General features: G+C 53.3%; 1 protein-coding gene across 1 annotated transcript in view; it reads right to left on the reverse strand.

Moving 5' to 3' along the window:
* PLEKHA5 (pleckstrin homology domain containing A5) overlaps nt 1–14411 on the reverse strand; it is a 303743-nt gene that overhangs the window by 278526 nt on the left and 10806 nt on the right. The window contains exon 3 of the mRNA XM_063930091.1: nt 9109–9166. Coding sequence (XP_063786161.1) covers nt 9109–9166 — 58 coding nt within the window. The remainder of the gene's footprint in view (nt 1–9108; nt 9167–14411) is intronic.

Consider the following 14411-nt stretch of genomic DNA (forward strand, 5'->3'; position numbering starts at 1 on the left):
ATCTGGCAGCACTGTGGGGGCATATCTGGCAGCACTGTGGGGGCATATCTGGCAGCACTGTGGGGGCATATCTGGCAGCACTGTGGGGGCATATCTGGCAGCACTGTGGGGGCATATCTGGCAGCACTGTGGGGGCATATCTGGCAGCACTGTGGGGGCATATCTGGCAGCACTGTGGGGGCATATCTGGCAGCACTGTGGGGGCATATCTGGCAGCACTGTGGGGGCATATCTGGCAGCACTGTGGGGGCATATCTGGCAGCACTGTGGGGGCATATCTGGCAGCACTGTGGGGGCATAACTGGCAGCACTGTGGGGGCATAACTGGCAGCACTGTGGGGGCATAACTGGCAGCACTGTGGGGGCATAACTGGCAGCACTGTGGGGGCATAACTGGCAGCACTGTGGGGGCATAACTGGCAGCACTGTGGGGGCATAACTGGCAGCACTGTGGGGGCATATCTGGCAGCACTGTGGGGGCATATCTGGCAGCACTGTGGGGGCATATCTGGCAGCACTGTGGGGGCATAACTGGCAGCACTGTGGGGGCATAACTGGCAGCACTGTGGGGGCATATCTGGCAGCACTGTGGGGGCATATCTGGCAGCACTGTGGGGGCATATCTGGCAGCACTGTGGGGGCATATCTGGCAGCACTGTGGGGGCATATCTGGCAGCACTGTGGGGGCATATCTGGCAGCACTGTGGGGGCATATCTGGCAGCACTGTGGGGGCATATCTGGCACTATGAGGGCTGTGTACGGCTAGAGCTGCATTTCCCACCCTAGGCTTATACTCGAGTCAATAAGTTTTCCCAGGTTTTTGTGGTAGAATTAGGTGCCTCGGCTTATATTCGGGTCGACTTATACTCGAGTATATACGGTATATATATATATATATATATATATATATATATATATATATATATATATATATATATAAATAAAAGGATGTGTGTGCCACGCTGGGACAGCCAAGTTCTGCTGCTCAGGACATGACAATGCTAAATAAGGCTGCAGTGTCAGTGGGAGGATAAATGCCGTGCTGCTCCGTTACTGGGAATGTTTATGTATCCTGCAGGGGAGCGGGCACCAGTCATGTAGCTGTCTACACAGTGAGGCACCACAGGGGAGCACACCAAACACAGCGAGGCACCACTATACACAGTGAGGCACCACAGGGGAGCACAGCATACACAGCGAGGCACCACAGGGGAGCACAGTATACACAGCGAGGCACCACAGGGGAGCACAGCATACACAGCGAGGCACCACAGGGGAGCACAGCATACACAGCGAGGCACCATTGGGGAGCACAGCATACACAGCGAGGCACCACTGGGGAGCACAGCATACACAGCGAGGCACCACAGGGGAGCACAGCATATACAGCGAGGCACCACAGGGAAGCGCACCATAAACTGCGAGGCACCATACACAGTGAAGTATGACAGGAAGAGACCAGTATACACAGTGAGGCACCACAGGGGAGCACACCATACACTGCGAGGCACCATACACAGCGAGGTATGACAGGATACCACTCTACAAGCGAGGCACCACAGGGGAGCACACCATACACTGTGAGGTATGACAGGAGGAGACCACTATACACAGCGAGGTATGACAGGAGACCACTATACACAGCGAGGCACCACATGGGAGCACACCATACACTGAGAGGTATGACAGGAGGACACCACCCTCCCCCTGTACAGCAAACACTGACACCATACACTACCAGGGGGCTTAGTACACTGGGGCTGCATCCTGTTATCCACATCTGGCCGACCCAACACCGATACAAGCGCCGACATTTTACATATTAGGTCTAGGGTTAGACTTCAATAATTAAAAAAATGGTATGTCAGCATTTTAAAATCAGTTTATGTCGACATTTTACATGCAGAAACGTCCATGTTGACACTCAGAGTGCTGACATACCACACCCTGATAATAAATAGATTTTACAAGCTCATCTGGTCTATCAGAGACAAATGGGCCCCGATTCAGCCGCGTCGGCGTACTTATGCCAATGCCACACCCGACTCACCCACATGCAGCGGTGTAAGACCATGCGTATGCACACCCATCACCAGTTGCACCATGCACGGGGGCAGGTGCAGGGTCTCCGCCCGGGGGGGCAGGTGCAGGGTCTCCGCCGGGGGGGGGGGGGGGAGGTTCAGGGGCAGGGTCTCCGCCCGGGGGGGGGGGCAGGGTCTCCGCCCGGGGGGGGGGGGGGGGGGGGGGGGGGTTTGGCAGGGGCAGGGTCTCCGGCCGGGGGGGCAGGTGTGCAGGGTCTCCGGCCGGGGGGGGCAGGTGTGCAGGGTCTCCGGCCGGGGGGGCAGGTGTGCAGGGTCTCCGGCCGGGGGGGCAGGTGTGCAGGGTCTCCGGCCGGGGGGGCAGGTGTGCAGGGTCTCCGGCCGGGGGGGGGCAGGTGTGCAGGGTCTCCGGCCGGGGGGGGGCAGGTGTGCAGGGTCTCCGGCCGGGGGGGGGGGCAGGTGCAGGGTCTCCGCCCGGGGGGGCAGGTGCAGGGTCTCCGCCCGGGGGGGCAGGTGCAGGGTCTCCGCCCGGTGGTGGCCTCCTGTGTAAGGGGCTGACAGTATTTCAGCAACATGCCCATGTCGTTACCTCAGAGAGCACCCAGTAAAATCCACAGACCGCGCGTCCCATTTTGTGCTGCGCAGAGGATCATAAAGCATGATCTGTGCAACACACACAGACGCAATACATCCGCCGCTTGTGTGCGCCACTGAATCCAGCACAGATGGCTGGAGGTCTCACACGTACTCTCCGCTGCAAATGACGACACGAGAAGACGATCAGCCACTACAAAGACAAGTAAGATGGACAGAGAAGTGGTTATGACGCGCAATAAATGAGATTTATGAGGCCATTAATGCAACATTGGGAGGTCATAACCAGCTGTGGGTGTGGCATAGGAATCCCATACAATCACATGGGCAGGTTCCTGGTGCTGGAAAGAAAGGAAGCGGCTGCTGTATGTACAGCCCATCCCGTGTGCCTGACAGCTGGAGAGACAGGTTTCCAGGTCTAGTCATTCACTCTGCTAACCACATGCACCTGCAGAATAAGGCACAGCGCCCACTCAGTCTCAGGGGAGTATAGGCTGCACCTGCAGAAAAGGGCACAGCGCCCACTCAGTCTCAGGGAAGCATAGGCTGCACCTGCAGAATAAGGCACAGCGCCAACTCAGTCTCAGGGGAGTATAGGCTGCACCTGCAGAATAAGGCACAGCGCCCACTCAGTCTCAGGGGAGTATAGGCTGCACCTGCAGAATAAAGCACAGCGCCCACTCAGACTCAGGGGAGTATAGGCTGCACCTGCAGAATAAGGCACAGCGCCCACTCAGTCTCAGGGGAGTATAGGCTGCACCTGCAGTATAAAATACAGCGCCCACTCAGTCTCAGGGGAGTATAGGCTGCACCTGCAGAATAAGGCACAGCACCCACTCAGTCTCAGGGGAGCATAGGCTGCACCTGCAGAATAAGGCACAGCACCCACTCAGTCTCAGGGGAGCATAGGCTGCACCTGCAGAATAAAGCACAGCGCCCACTCAGTCTCAGGGGAGCATAGGCTGCACCTGCAGAATAAAGCACAGCGCCCACTCAGTCTCAGGGGGACATACGGCTGCACTTGCAGAATAAAGCATAGCGCCCACTCAGTCTCAGGGGAGCATAGGCTGCACCTGCAGAATAAAGCACAGCGCCCACTCAGTCTCAGGGGGACATACAGCTGCACTTGCAGAATAAAGCACAGCGCCCACTCAGTCTCAGGGGAGCATAGGCTGTACCTGCACAATAAGGCACAGCGCCCACTCAGTCTCATGGGGGCATACGGCTGCACCTGCAGTATAATATACAGCGCCCACTCAGTCTCATGGGGGCATACGGCTGCACCTGCAAAATAAGGCACAGCGCCCACTCAGTCTCAGGGGGGACATACAGCTGCACCTGCAGAAAAGGGCACAGCGCCCACTCAGTCTCAGGGGGGCATACGGCTGCACCTGCAGAATAAGGCACAGCGCCCACTCAGTCTCAGGGGGACATACGGCTGCACCTGCAGAATAAGGCACAGCACCCACTCAGTCTCAGGGGGACATACGGCTGCACCTGCAGAATAAGGCACAGCACCCACTCAGTCTCAGGGGGGCATACGGCTGCACCTGCAGAATAAGGTACAGCGCCCACTCAGTCTCAGGGGGGCATACGGCAGGGTGATGCAGGAGCAGCTAGAAAGTGGTACTCCCGGGAAGTCAGTAGTAGCGCTGGCTGCAGCCCCTGAGAGTGACCTGTTCCGTTAGAGAACAGGAATCGTCCTTCAAAGCCGTGTCCTCCAGCAGCGACAGCACATTAATAGTCAGGATGCATTGTAAGTCTCATTACAGCAGCGCAAACACTAATGCCATGAGAGTGCAGCTAATACCTGTGCGAGCCTGGGCTTACCCGATCAATGCCGACACACGTCAGCCCACCGACCACAGCTGACGAGACTTACACCCCCTTCTAAGAGACAGACAGAGCTGCCCCCCCACCCCTCTACAGAATAAATGGCCGGAAGGGCACATCTACCTTCATACCAACAGCTGGTGCCGCATGTATCACCGCACCAGCATAGTGCCCAGACGCCACCATAACGCCGCAGCTCACGCGATTTTATGTCACTTCCTAGAGTACAACATATACCATGAACAGTTTTAGCAAAAGCGTGTTTTTTTTTTATAAAAACAGGCTTATAGCGCATTTGTGTAAACCAGGTATAGAATTACCTGTGAAAAGTTATAGGTGAAAAGTCTCCATAGGTTTTATTGCAAATCTGATTTCACTTACTCTGAGCAGGTGGTAAGTAGTGCAAAATAACGAGTTTTAGGTAAACATGGGGATTTGGGACCTAATTCAGCTCGAGTTGTAGTTTTGCAAAAAATTGCAAAACTACAAGTCCTTTCTCTAGCGTGTGGGAGGACCCGTCTCCCCTCCACCACTAAAATGCATCTTTAGGGTAGCCCCCTAGCTGGGAAGGCAGGTGCCTGGCCACCATTTTAAGTCGCATCAGCTGCGTGTATGTCACGCAGCTACTGCAGCCCACCCTGCAAACAAAGGAGGCTTGCCCGGACCGCACCCACCCAAACGCCGCCAAGATGATGCCCAGTCTCTACCTCCCACCGGGACTTAGATTGAGATTGTGAGCGATCTCAATCTAAGTAATCGCACTTGCGCAGAGGTGTGGAAAAGGGCAAGTAGCGATTTCAGCACTTCTGCGTGTGATGTTGGAATGGGCCCTTGGTTCAGAACCCCCGGCACACCACCCAGAATTACTAATTAATTATTTTTCAATTGGCCAAAAATGACGTGTCATATTTTCGGAGAAAAAAGTGAAGTGGTGGAAACTGGGGTTCAACGTGTGGGACAGGTATATTGGGGTGCTTTATGAGTGGGACAAGTGTTTTTAGGCATGCAGGTAGGAGAAATTATATATATATATATATATATATATATATATATATATATATATATATATATATATATATATACACACATACATACATACATACACACACACACACATATATACACACACACACACATATACCATTTTTATGTACCCCTAATTTAATGACCATTTATTTTGCCCAAAAAGCTTTTTTTATATATTTTTTTTTACATTTTTAGAAAAATATATATAACAGCCATTTTCCCCACTAAGTCCCCAAAATTTTTTACTACGTCCGCTCACACTTCTATACGGTCGCCTATGTTAGTTTGTCATTGTTTGAAGAAAAAGGCAGATTTACCTATTTTTATGGCCAAGAATATTTGCGTGAATCCTGTTTTTGCAATTCTGGAATAGGATAGGTCGAAAAAGGGGAGAGCGCATTTTGGCAAAAAGCCGATTCAGCAGCCTTTCTTTCAGGCAATAGGCGCAAAACCATTTTGTGGGAAAAATTGCTGCATTTTCGCGGCTAATAGGATATTGAACTTCGCATTGCTTGTAGGTTGTGGGATAGACGCCTCCTGTTACTGAGGATCCCAGTGCTGCGTCTGTAGGAGATAGACGCCTCCTGTTACTGATGATCCCAGTGCTGTGTCTGTAGGAGATAGACGCCTCCTGTTAGTGAGGATCCCAGTGCTGCGTCTGTAGGAGATAGACGCCTCCTGTTAGTGAGGATCCCAGTGCTGCGTCTGTAGGAGATAGACACCTCCTGTTACTGAGGATCCCAGTGCTGCGTCTGTAGGAGATAGACGCCTCCTGTTACTGAGGATCCCAGTGCTGTGTCTGTAGGAGATAGACGCCTCCTGTTAGTGAGGATCCCAGTGCTGTGTCTGTAGGAGATAGACACCTCCTGTTAGTGAGGATCCCAGTGCTGTGTCTGTAGGAGATAGACGCCTCCTGTTACTGAGGATCCCAGTGCTGTGTCTGTAGGAGATAGACGCCTCCTGTTACTGAGGATCCCAGTGCTGCGTCTGTAGGAGATAGACGCCTCCTGTTAGTGAGGATCCCAGTGCAGCGTCTGTAGGAGATAGATGCCTCCTGTTAGTGAGGATCCTAGTGCTGCGTCTGTAGGAGATAGACGCCTCCTGTTACTGATGATCCCAGTGCTGTGTCTGTAGGAGATAGACGCCTCCTGTTAGTGAGGATCCCAGTGCTGCGTCTGTAGGAGATAGACGCCTCCTGTTAGTGAGGATCCCAGTGCTGTGTCTGTAGGAGATAGATGCCTCCTGTTACTGAGGATCCCAGTGCTGCGTCTGTAGGAGATAGACGCCTCCTGTTAGTGAGGATACCAGTGCTGTGTCTGTAGGAGATAGACACCTCCTGTTACTGAGGATCCCAGTGCTGTGTCTGTAGGAGATAGACGCCTCCTGTTACTGAGGATCCCAGTGCTGTGTCTGTAGGAGATAGATGCCTCCTGTTACTGAGGATCCCAGTGCTGCGTCTGTAGGAGATAGACGCCTCCTGTTAGTGAGGATCCCAGTGCAGCGTCTGTAGGAGATAGATGCCTCCTGTTAGTGAGGATCCCAGTGCTGCGTCTGTAGGAGATAGACGTCTCCTGTTACTGAGGATCCCAGTGCTGTGTCTGTAGGAGATAGACGCCTCCTGTTACTGAGGATCCCAGTGCTGTGTCTGTAGGAGATAGACGTCTCCTGTTACTGAGGATCCCAGTGCTGCGTCTGTGGGGTATAGACGCTCCTGTTAGCGTTACTTTGAATGACCGTCGGAACCGGTCAGCCAACTCCAGGAAGTCTGCAGATCCTGGGATTGGCGCACCTACAAAACAGGGGAGACTGCCACCCCCCAAATGCAGCATCCCAGTGCTGCATCTGTATTACGTACTAATGTGAATGAGGCCCGTAGTACGCAAATACACATCCTACACATGCACACAGATGTCAGTCTACGTACACACTATGCACATCGACCCATATATGTACATGCTATGCACCAATCTACCTACACATTCTGCACAACACACAACCCGCAGGCATACTACACACAGACACTGTAAACACCAGAGTACGATGAACTCGTTACTGGAAGCCGGATTCCCGGGAGAGATCAGCATACTGCATGTGACATGGGAGCATGGGAAAGCAGAAAGTGACAGATAAACAGGATGTACAGCTAGAAAATATGTATAAATATGGGGACACGGGGGAGAAATAACTCTTCTGTAACTGAGCGTCCACAGGTCAGGTCCTCGCTAACCATGGCGATTACGGGTGACCAGTCCTCTCTAGGGATTTGGAGAGGCTGGAACGCGTCAGGGACTCGCAGCCGACCAGCTCAGAGACTCAGTTTCCAGCCTTTCATTCAGCTGTGTTTGTGTAACATGTACAAACCTGAAGTGATTGCTCAATAAAGGTTTCTGGAGCCAAAAAGGTGTAATTCCTGAGTCACGAATGCTCCTTCCCAGCGAGTGCAGCTTCACCTATTCCTTACACCAGGAACGTGCAGCACGTTACTAGCGAGACGCTCTGCAGGCCTCAGGAGAAAACAGGAGGTGGAGGGGGGAGAAGTGACGGGTAAGAGGGGAGCTGGCAGCATGTATACAGCCCCAATGCTGTCACTGAATCACTGGACAGAAGCGACCCACAAAGCTTACAATCATCGTTCTACATCAGCTACAGCACCGCACATCCCAGATACAAAGAAATCCAGCAGTTACAGACTGCCCTCTTATGCAGCGGTATCGGGTCTTTAGGGCGACCACTAATGGTCAACTTGCGTTAGGCTGACACGGTCACTAGGTCGCCATGAAAAGGTCAACACGAGTTTTTTAAAATGTTTTTAAAAAAAATTTCTTCTTTTTCATACTTTCCGATCCACGTGGACTACAGTTGGGAAAGGTAACCTGTGCCGGGCGCAGCGGTAGTGAAGCGAGGCGCCATACTCGAAGCATGGCGAGCGGAGAGATCCATGCGAGGGGTCACGGTGCACTATTTGGGGTTCCTGGTCACTCGTTGAAGAAAACTGCACCCAAAGAATTAAACAAAAATTTATGTCAACCTTTTTCCACGTCGACCTAATGATCGTGTCAACCTATTTCAGGTGTCGACCTAGTCACCGTCGACCAACAATGGTAGACCTGTCGATCTAGTTACTGTTGACCCTATGATCCACACCCTATGCAGCATATCGAGAGAAACAGGACAATGACAGGTTCCGGCAACACAAACGCACAAACTCCGCCCCATGCGTCCTGAGGAACGGCGTCTACTGTATGTAGTATAAAATAAATCAGGGTTCTAGATCTGCAGAAAACGGACCAGTGTGGCATGATAACAATGGTGGACAGGGGGATGTTTCCTAGGTGTCAGTGATCCAGATACAACGCCTCCTCCTTTTGTGTCCAGTCTGGACAGGAGCCTGCACATAATACATGGAGCACATGCCACGGAGATACCACACCGCCACGCATCTAATACCTGTACACCAGAGCTCCTTACTGGACCCGATTACACAGTGCCCAGATGTCCACGTATGACCCTGGCCTCCACCAGAACGCAGCTTGTTCCCGCGCTCTCCATCATCAGGTGTGAGGGCATGACATATCACAGCTGGCTATAGGGCAAGTGTGGGAACACATCACTTACTTTATGTAGTATCGCGCACCTTCAAACGTATAGGCTTCCTCCCATCCCGTGGGCAAATCTGGAAGGAAAAACACAAAGCACAGTTATATAAATAGTGGGCAGCACGTCGCCCTATGGTATATACGTGCAGACAATGAGGGAGTCTGACAGACGTGGTACAGAATATGTGGGCCTGCACTGCACTGCGGAACTTGTGGGCCGGAAGGAGGGCACTGCGGAACTTGTGGGCCGGAAGGAGGGCACTGCGGAACTTGTGGGCCGGAAGGAGGGCACTGCGGAACTTGTGGGCCGGAAGGAGGGCACTGCGGAACTTGTGGGCCGGAAGGAGGGCACTGCGGAACTTGTGGGCCGGAAGGAGGGCACTGTAGCTATAAGCAGCAGAAAATAGGAGGGAGGGACGGGGAGAGTGGTAGCCGGGTAATGTATTATGTGCCCCCGCTGCCATAACCCACCTACTGATACAGTCACCCAATGTGTGACAGCGGCCGGAGCGCATCAGGCTGTAATACACACATTGTGCCACTGAGCCGCCATATAACCCAGAGAGGGCACAGGCAGAGACACTGCACACAAGAGATAATTCCCACACCCCTCCAGACTCTGTCACACTGGCAGATCTCTCACCCGCTATCCCATGTCCCAGCCTGGCACAATGTCATCCAGCAGGTGGGCAGCAGCCAGGAAAGTCTGTACAATGGCCCCCGGCAGCCAGTCACACTAATGACTATTCACAGGCGGGCACAGGGGCAGAGCAGAAATCCAGCACACAAGACAGGGTGGTACTCAGTATGCCGGCTGCTGGGATCCTGGCGCTCAGTATATCGGCGCCGGAATCCCGACACCCAGCATACCGAATACTATTCTCCCTCTTGGGGGTCCACGACCCCCCTGGAGGGAGAATAAATAGCGTGGCAAGCGCAGCGAGCCCGCAAGGTGCTCATTTGTACTCTCCCTGCTGTCGGCATGCCGGCGGTCGGGATTCCGACCGCCGGCAAAACATACTACACCCCACAAGACATCATGCCATGTAAGTATTTGCTCCTCACTATTACACTGACATTTGCAGTCTGGGTGTCTGGGAAGTCACGTGCAATACTGCAATGGGGAACTGGGAGACACCACAACCGGAGCACAGAATCTATAGGCAGCATCACCTACATGCACAGCAGGGACCGACCTATCCCCGAGTCACAGCCGCATATAGGCAGCATCACCTACATGCACAGCAGGGACCGACCTATCCCCGAGTCACAGCCGCATATAGGCAGCATCACCTACATGCACAGCAGGGACCGACCTATCCCCGAGTCACAGCCGCATATAGGCAGCATCACCTACATGCACAGCAGGGACCGACCTATCCCCGAGTCACAGCCGCATATAGGCAGCATCACCTACATGCACAGCAGGGACCGACCTATCCCCGAGTCACAGCCGCATATAGGCAGCATCACCTACATGCACAGCAGGGACCGACCTATCCCCGAGTCACAGCCGCATATAGGCAGCATCACCTACATGCACAGCAGGGACCGACCTGTCCCCGAGTCACAGCCGCATATAGGCAGCATCACCTACATGCACAGCAGGGACCGACCTGTCCCCGAGTCACAGCCGCATATAGGCAGCATCACCTACATGCACAGCAGGGACCGACCTATCCCCGAGTCACAGCCGCATATAGGCAGCATCACCTACATGCACAGCAGGGACCGACCTGTCCCCGAGTCACAGCCGCATATAGGCAGCATCACCTACATGCACAGCAGGGACCGACCTATCCCCGAGTCACAGCCGCATATAGGCAGCATCACCTACATGCACAGCAGGGACCGACCTATCCCCGAGTCACAGCCGCATATAGGCAGCATCACCTACATGCACAGCAGGGACCGACCTGTCCCCGAGTCACAGCCGCATATAGGCAGCATCACCTACATGCACAGCAGGGACCGACCTATCCCCGAGTCACAGCCGCATATAGGCAGCATCACCTACATGCACAGCAGGGACCGACCTATCCCCGAGTCACAGCCGCATATAGGCAGCATCACCTACATGCACAGCAGGGACCGACCTGTCCCCGAGTCACAGCCGCAGGACTCGTACAACTGCACACTCTCTTACATACTGGAGCGTCTCTGTAATCATAGCCAGACAGACCAATAAACAGATCTCATCCCAGAAACAGCATCTCCATGTAATACCCCCACACACTGCTCCATGTAATACCCCCACACACTGCTCCATGTAATACCCCCCACACACTGCTCCATGTAATACCCCCACACACTGCTCCATGTAATACCTCCACACACTGCTCCATGTAATACCTCCACACACTGCTCCATGTAATACCCCCACACACTGCTCCATGTAATACCCCCACACACTGCTCCATGTAATACCCCCACACACTGCTCCATGTAATACCCCCCACACACTGCTCCATGTAATACCTCCACACACTGCTCCATGTAATACCCCCCACACACTGCTCCATGTAATACCCCCACACACTGCTCCATGTAATACCCCCCACACACTGCTCCATGTAATACCCCCACACACTGCTCCATGTAATACCCACACACTGCTCCATGTAATACCCCCACACACTGCTCCATGTAATACCCCCACACACTGCTCCATGAAATACCCCCACACACTGCTCCATGTAATACCCCCACACACTGCTCCATGTAATACCTCCACACACTGCTCCATGTAATACCCCCACACACTGCTCCATGTAATACCCCCACACACTGCTCCATGTAATACCCCCACACACTGCTCCATGTAATACCCACACACACTGCTCCATGTAATACCCACACACTGCTCCATGTAATACCCCCACACACTGCTCCATGTAATACCCCCACACACTGCTCCTTGTAATACCCCCACACACTGCTCCTTGTAATACCCCCACACACTGCTCCATGTAATACCCCCACACACTGCTCCATGTAATACCTCCACACACTGCTCCATGTAATACCCCCACACACTGCTCCATGTAATACCCCCACACACTGCTCCATGTAATACCCACACATTGCTCCATGTAATACCCCCACACACTGCTCCATGTAATACCCCCACACACTGCTCCATGAAATACCCCCACACACTGCTCCATGTAATACCCCCACACACTGCTCCATGTAATACCTCCACACACTGCTCCATGTAATACCCCCACACACTGCTCCATGTAATACCCCCACACACTGCTCCATGTAATACCTCCACACACTGCTCCATGTAATACCTCCACACACTGCTCCAACCAACACATCCCCACACACTGCTCCATGTAATACCCCTACACACTGCTCCAACCAACACATCCCGCACACTGCTCCAACCAACCCACCCCACACACTGCTCCATGTAATACCCCCACACACTGCTCCATGTAATACCCCCACACACTGCACCATGTAATACCTCCACACACTGCACCATGTAATACCTCCACACACTGCACCATGTAATACCTCCACACACTGCTCCATGTAACACCCCCACACACTGCTCCATGTAATACCCCCACACACTGCTCCATGTAATACCCCCACACACTGCACCATGTAATACCTCCACACACTGCTCCATGTAACACCCCCACACACTGCTCCAACCAACACATCCCCACACACTGCTCCATGTAATACCCCCACACACTGCTCCATGTAATACCCCCACACACTGCTCCATGTAATACCCCCACACACTGCTCCATGCAATACCCCCACACACTGCTCCATGCAATACCCCCACACACTGCTCCATGTAATACCCCCACACACTGCTCCATGCAATACCCCCACACACTGCTCCATGCAATACCCCCACACACTGCTCCATGTAATACCTCCACACACTGATCCATGTAATACCTCCACACACTGCTCCATGTATTACCTCCACACACTGCTCCATGCAATACCCCCAAACACTGCTCCATGCAATACCCCCATACACTGCTCCATGCAATACCCCCACACACTGCTCCATGCAATACCCCCACACACTGCTCCATGCAATACCCCCACACACTGCTCCATGTAATACCCCCACACACTGCTCCAACCAACACATCCCCACACACTGTTCCATGTAATACCCCCACACACTGCTCCAACCAACACATCCAGCACACTGCTCCAACCAACACATCCCGCACACTGCTCCAACCAACCCACCCCACACACTGCTCCATGTAATACCCCCACACACTGCTCCATGTAATAGCCCCACACACTGCTCCATGTAATACCCCCCACACACTGCTCCATGTAATACCCCCCACACACTTCTCCATGTAATACCCCCAAACACTGCTCCATGTAATACCCCCAAACACTGCTCCATGTAATACCCCCACACACTGCTCCATGTAATACCCCCACACACTGCTCCATGCAATACCCCCACACACTTCTCCATGCAATACCCCCACACACTTCTCCATGCAATACCCCCACACACTTCTCCATGCAATACCCCCACACACTGCTCCATGCAATACCCCCACACACTGCTCCATGCAATACCCCCACACACTGCTCCATGCAATACCTCCCACACACTGCTCCATGTAATACCCCCACACACTGCTCCATGTAATACCCCCACACACTGCTCCATGCAATACCCCCACACACTGCTCCATGCAATACCCCCACACACTGATCCATGTAATACCCCCACACACTGCTCCATGTAATACCCCCACACACTGCTCCATGCAATACCCCCACACACTGATCCATGCAATACCCCCACACACTGATCCATGCAATACCCCCACACACTGCTCCATGTAACACCTCCACACACTGCTCCATGCAATACCCCCACACACTGCTCCAACCAACACATCCCTACGCACTGTTCCATGTAATACCCCCACACACTGCTCCAACCAACACATCCAGCACACTGCTCCAACCAACACATCCAGCACACTGCTCCAACCAACACATCCCGCACACTGCTCCAACCAACCCACCCCACACACTGCTCCATGTAATACCCCCACACACTGCTCCATGTAATAGCCCCACACACTGCTCCATGTAACACCTCCACACACTGCTCCATGTAATACCCCCACACACTGCTCCAACCAACACATCCCCACACACTGCTCCATGTAATACCCCCACACACTGCTCCAACCAACACATCCCCACACACTGCTCCAACCAACACATCCCGCACACTGCTCCAACCAACACATCCCGCACACTGCTCCAACCAACCCACCCCACACACTGCTCCATGTA

Source organism: Pseudophryne corroboree, chromosome 6 (genome assembly GCF_028390025.1).
Source record: "Pseudophryne corroboree isolate aPseCor3 chromosome 6, aPseCor3.hap2, whole genome shotgun sequence".
NCBI lineage: Eukaryota > Metazoa > Chordata > Amphibia > Anura > Myobatrachidae > Pseudophryne > Pseudophryne corroboree.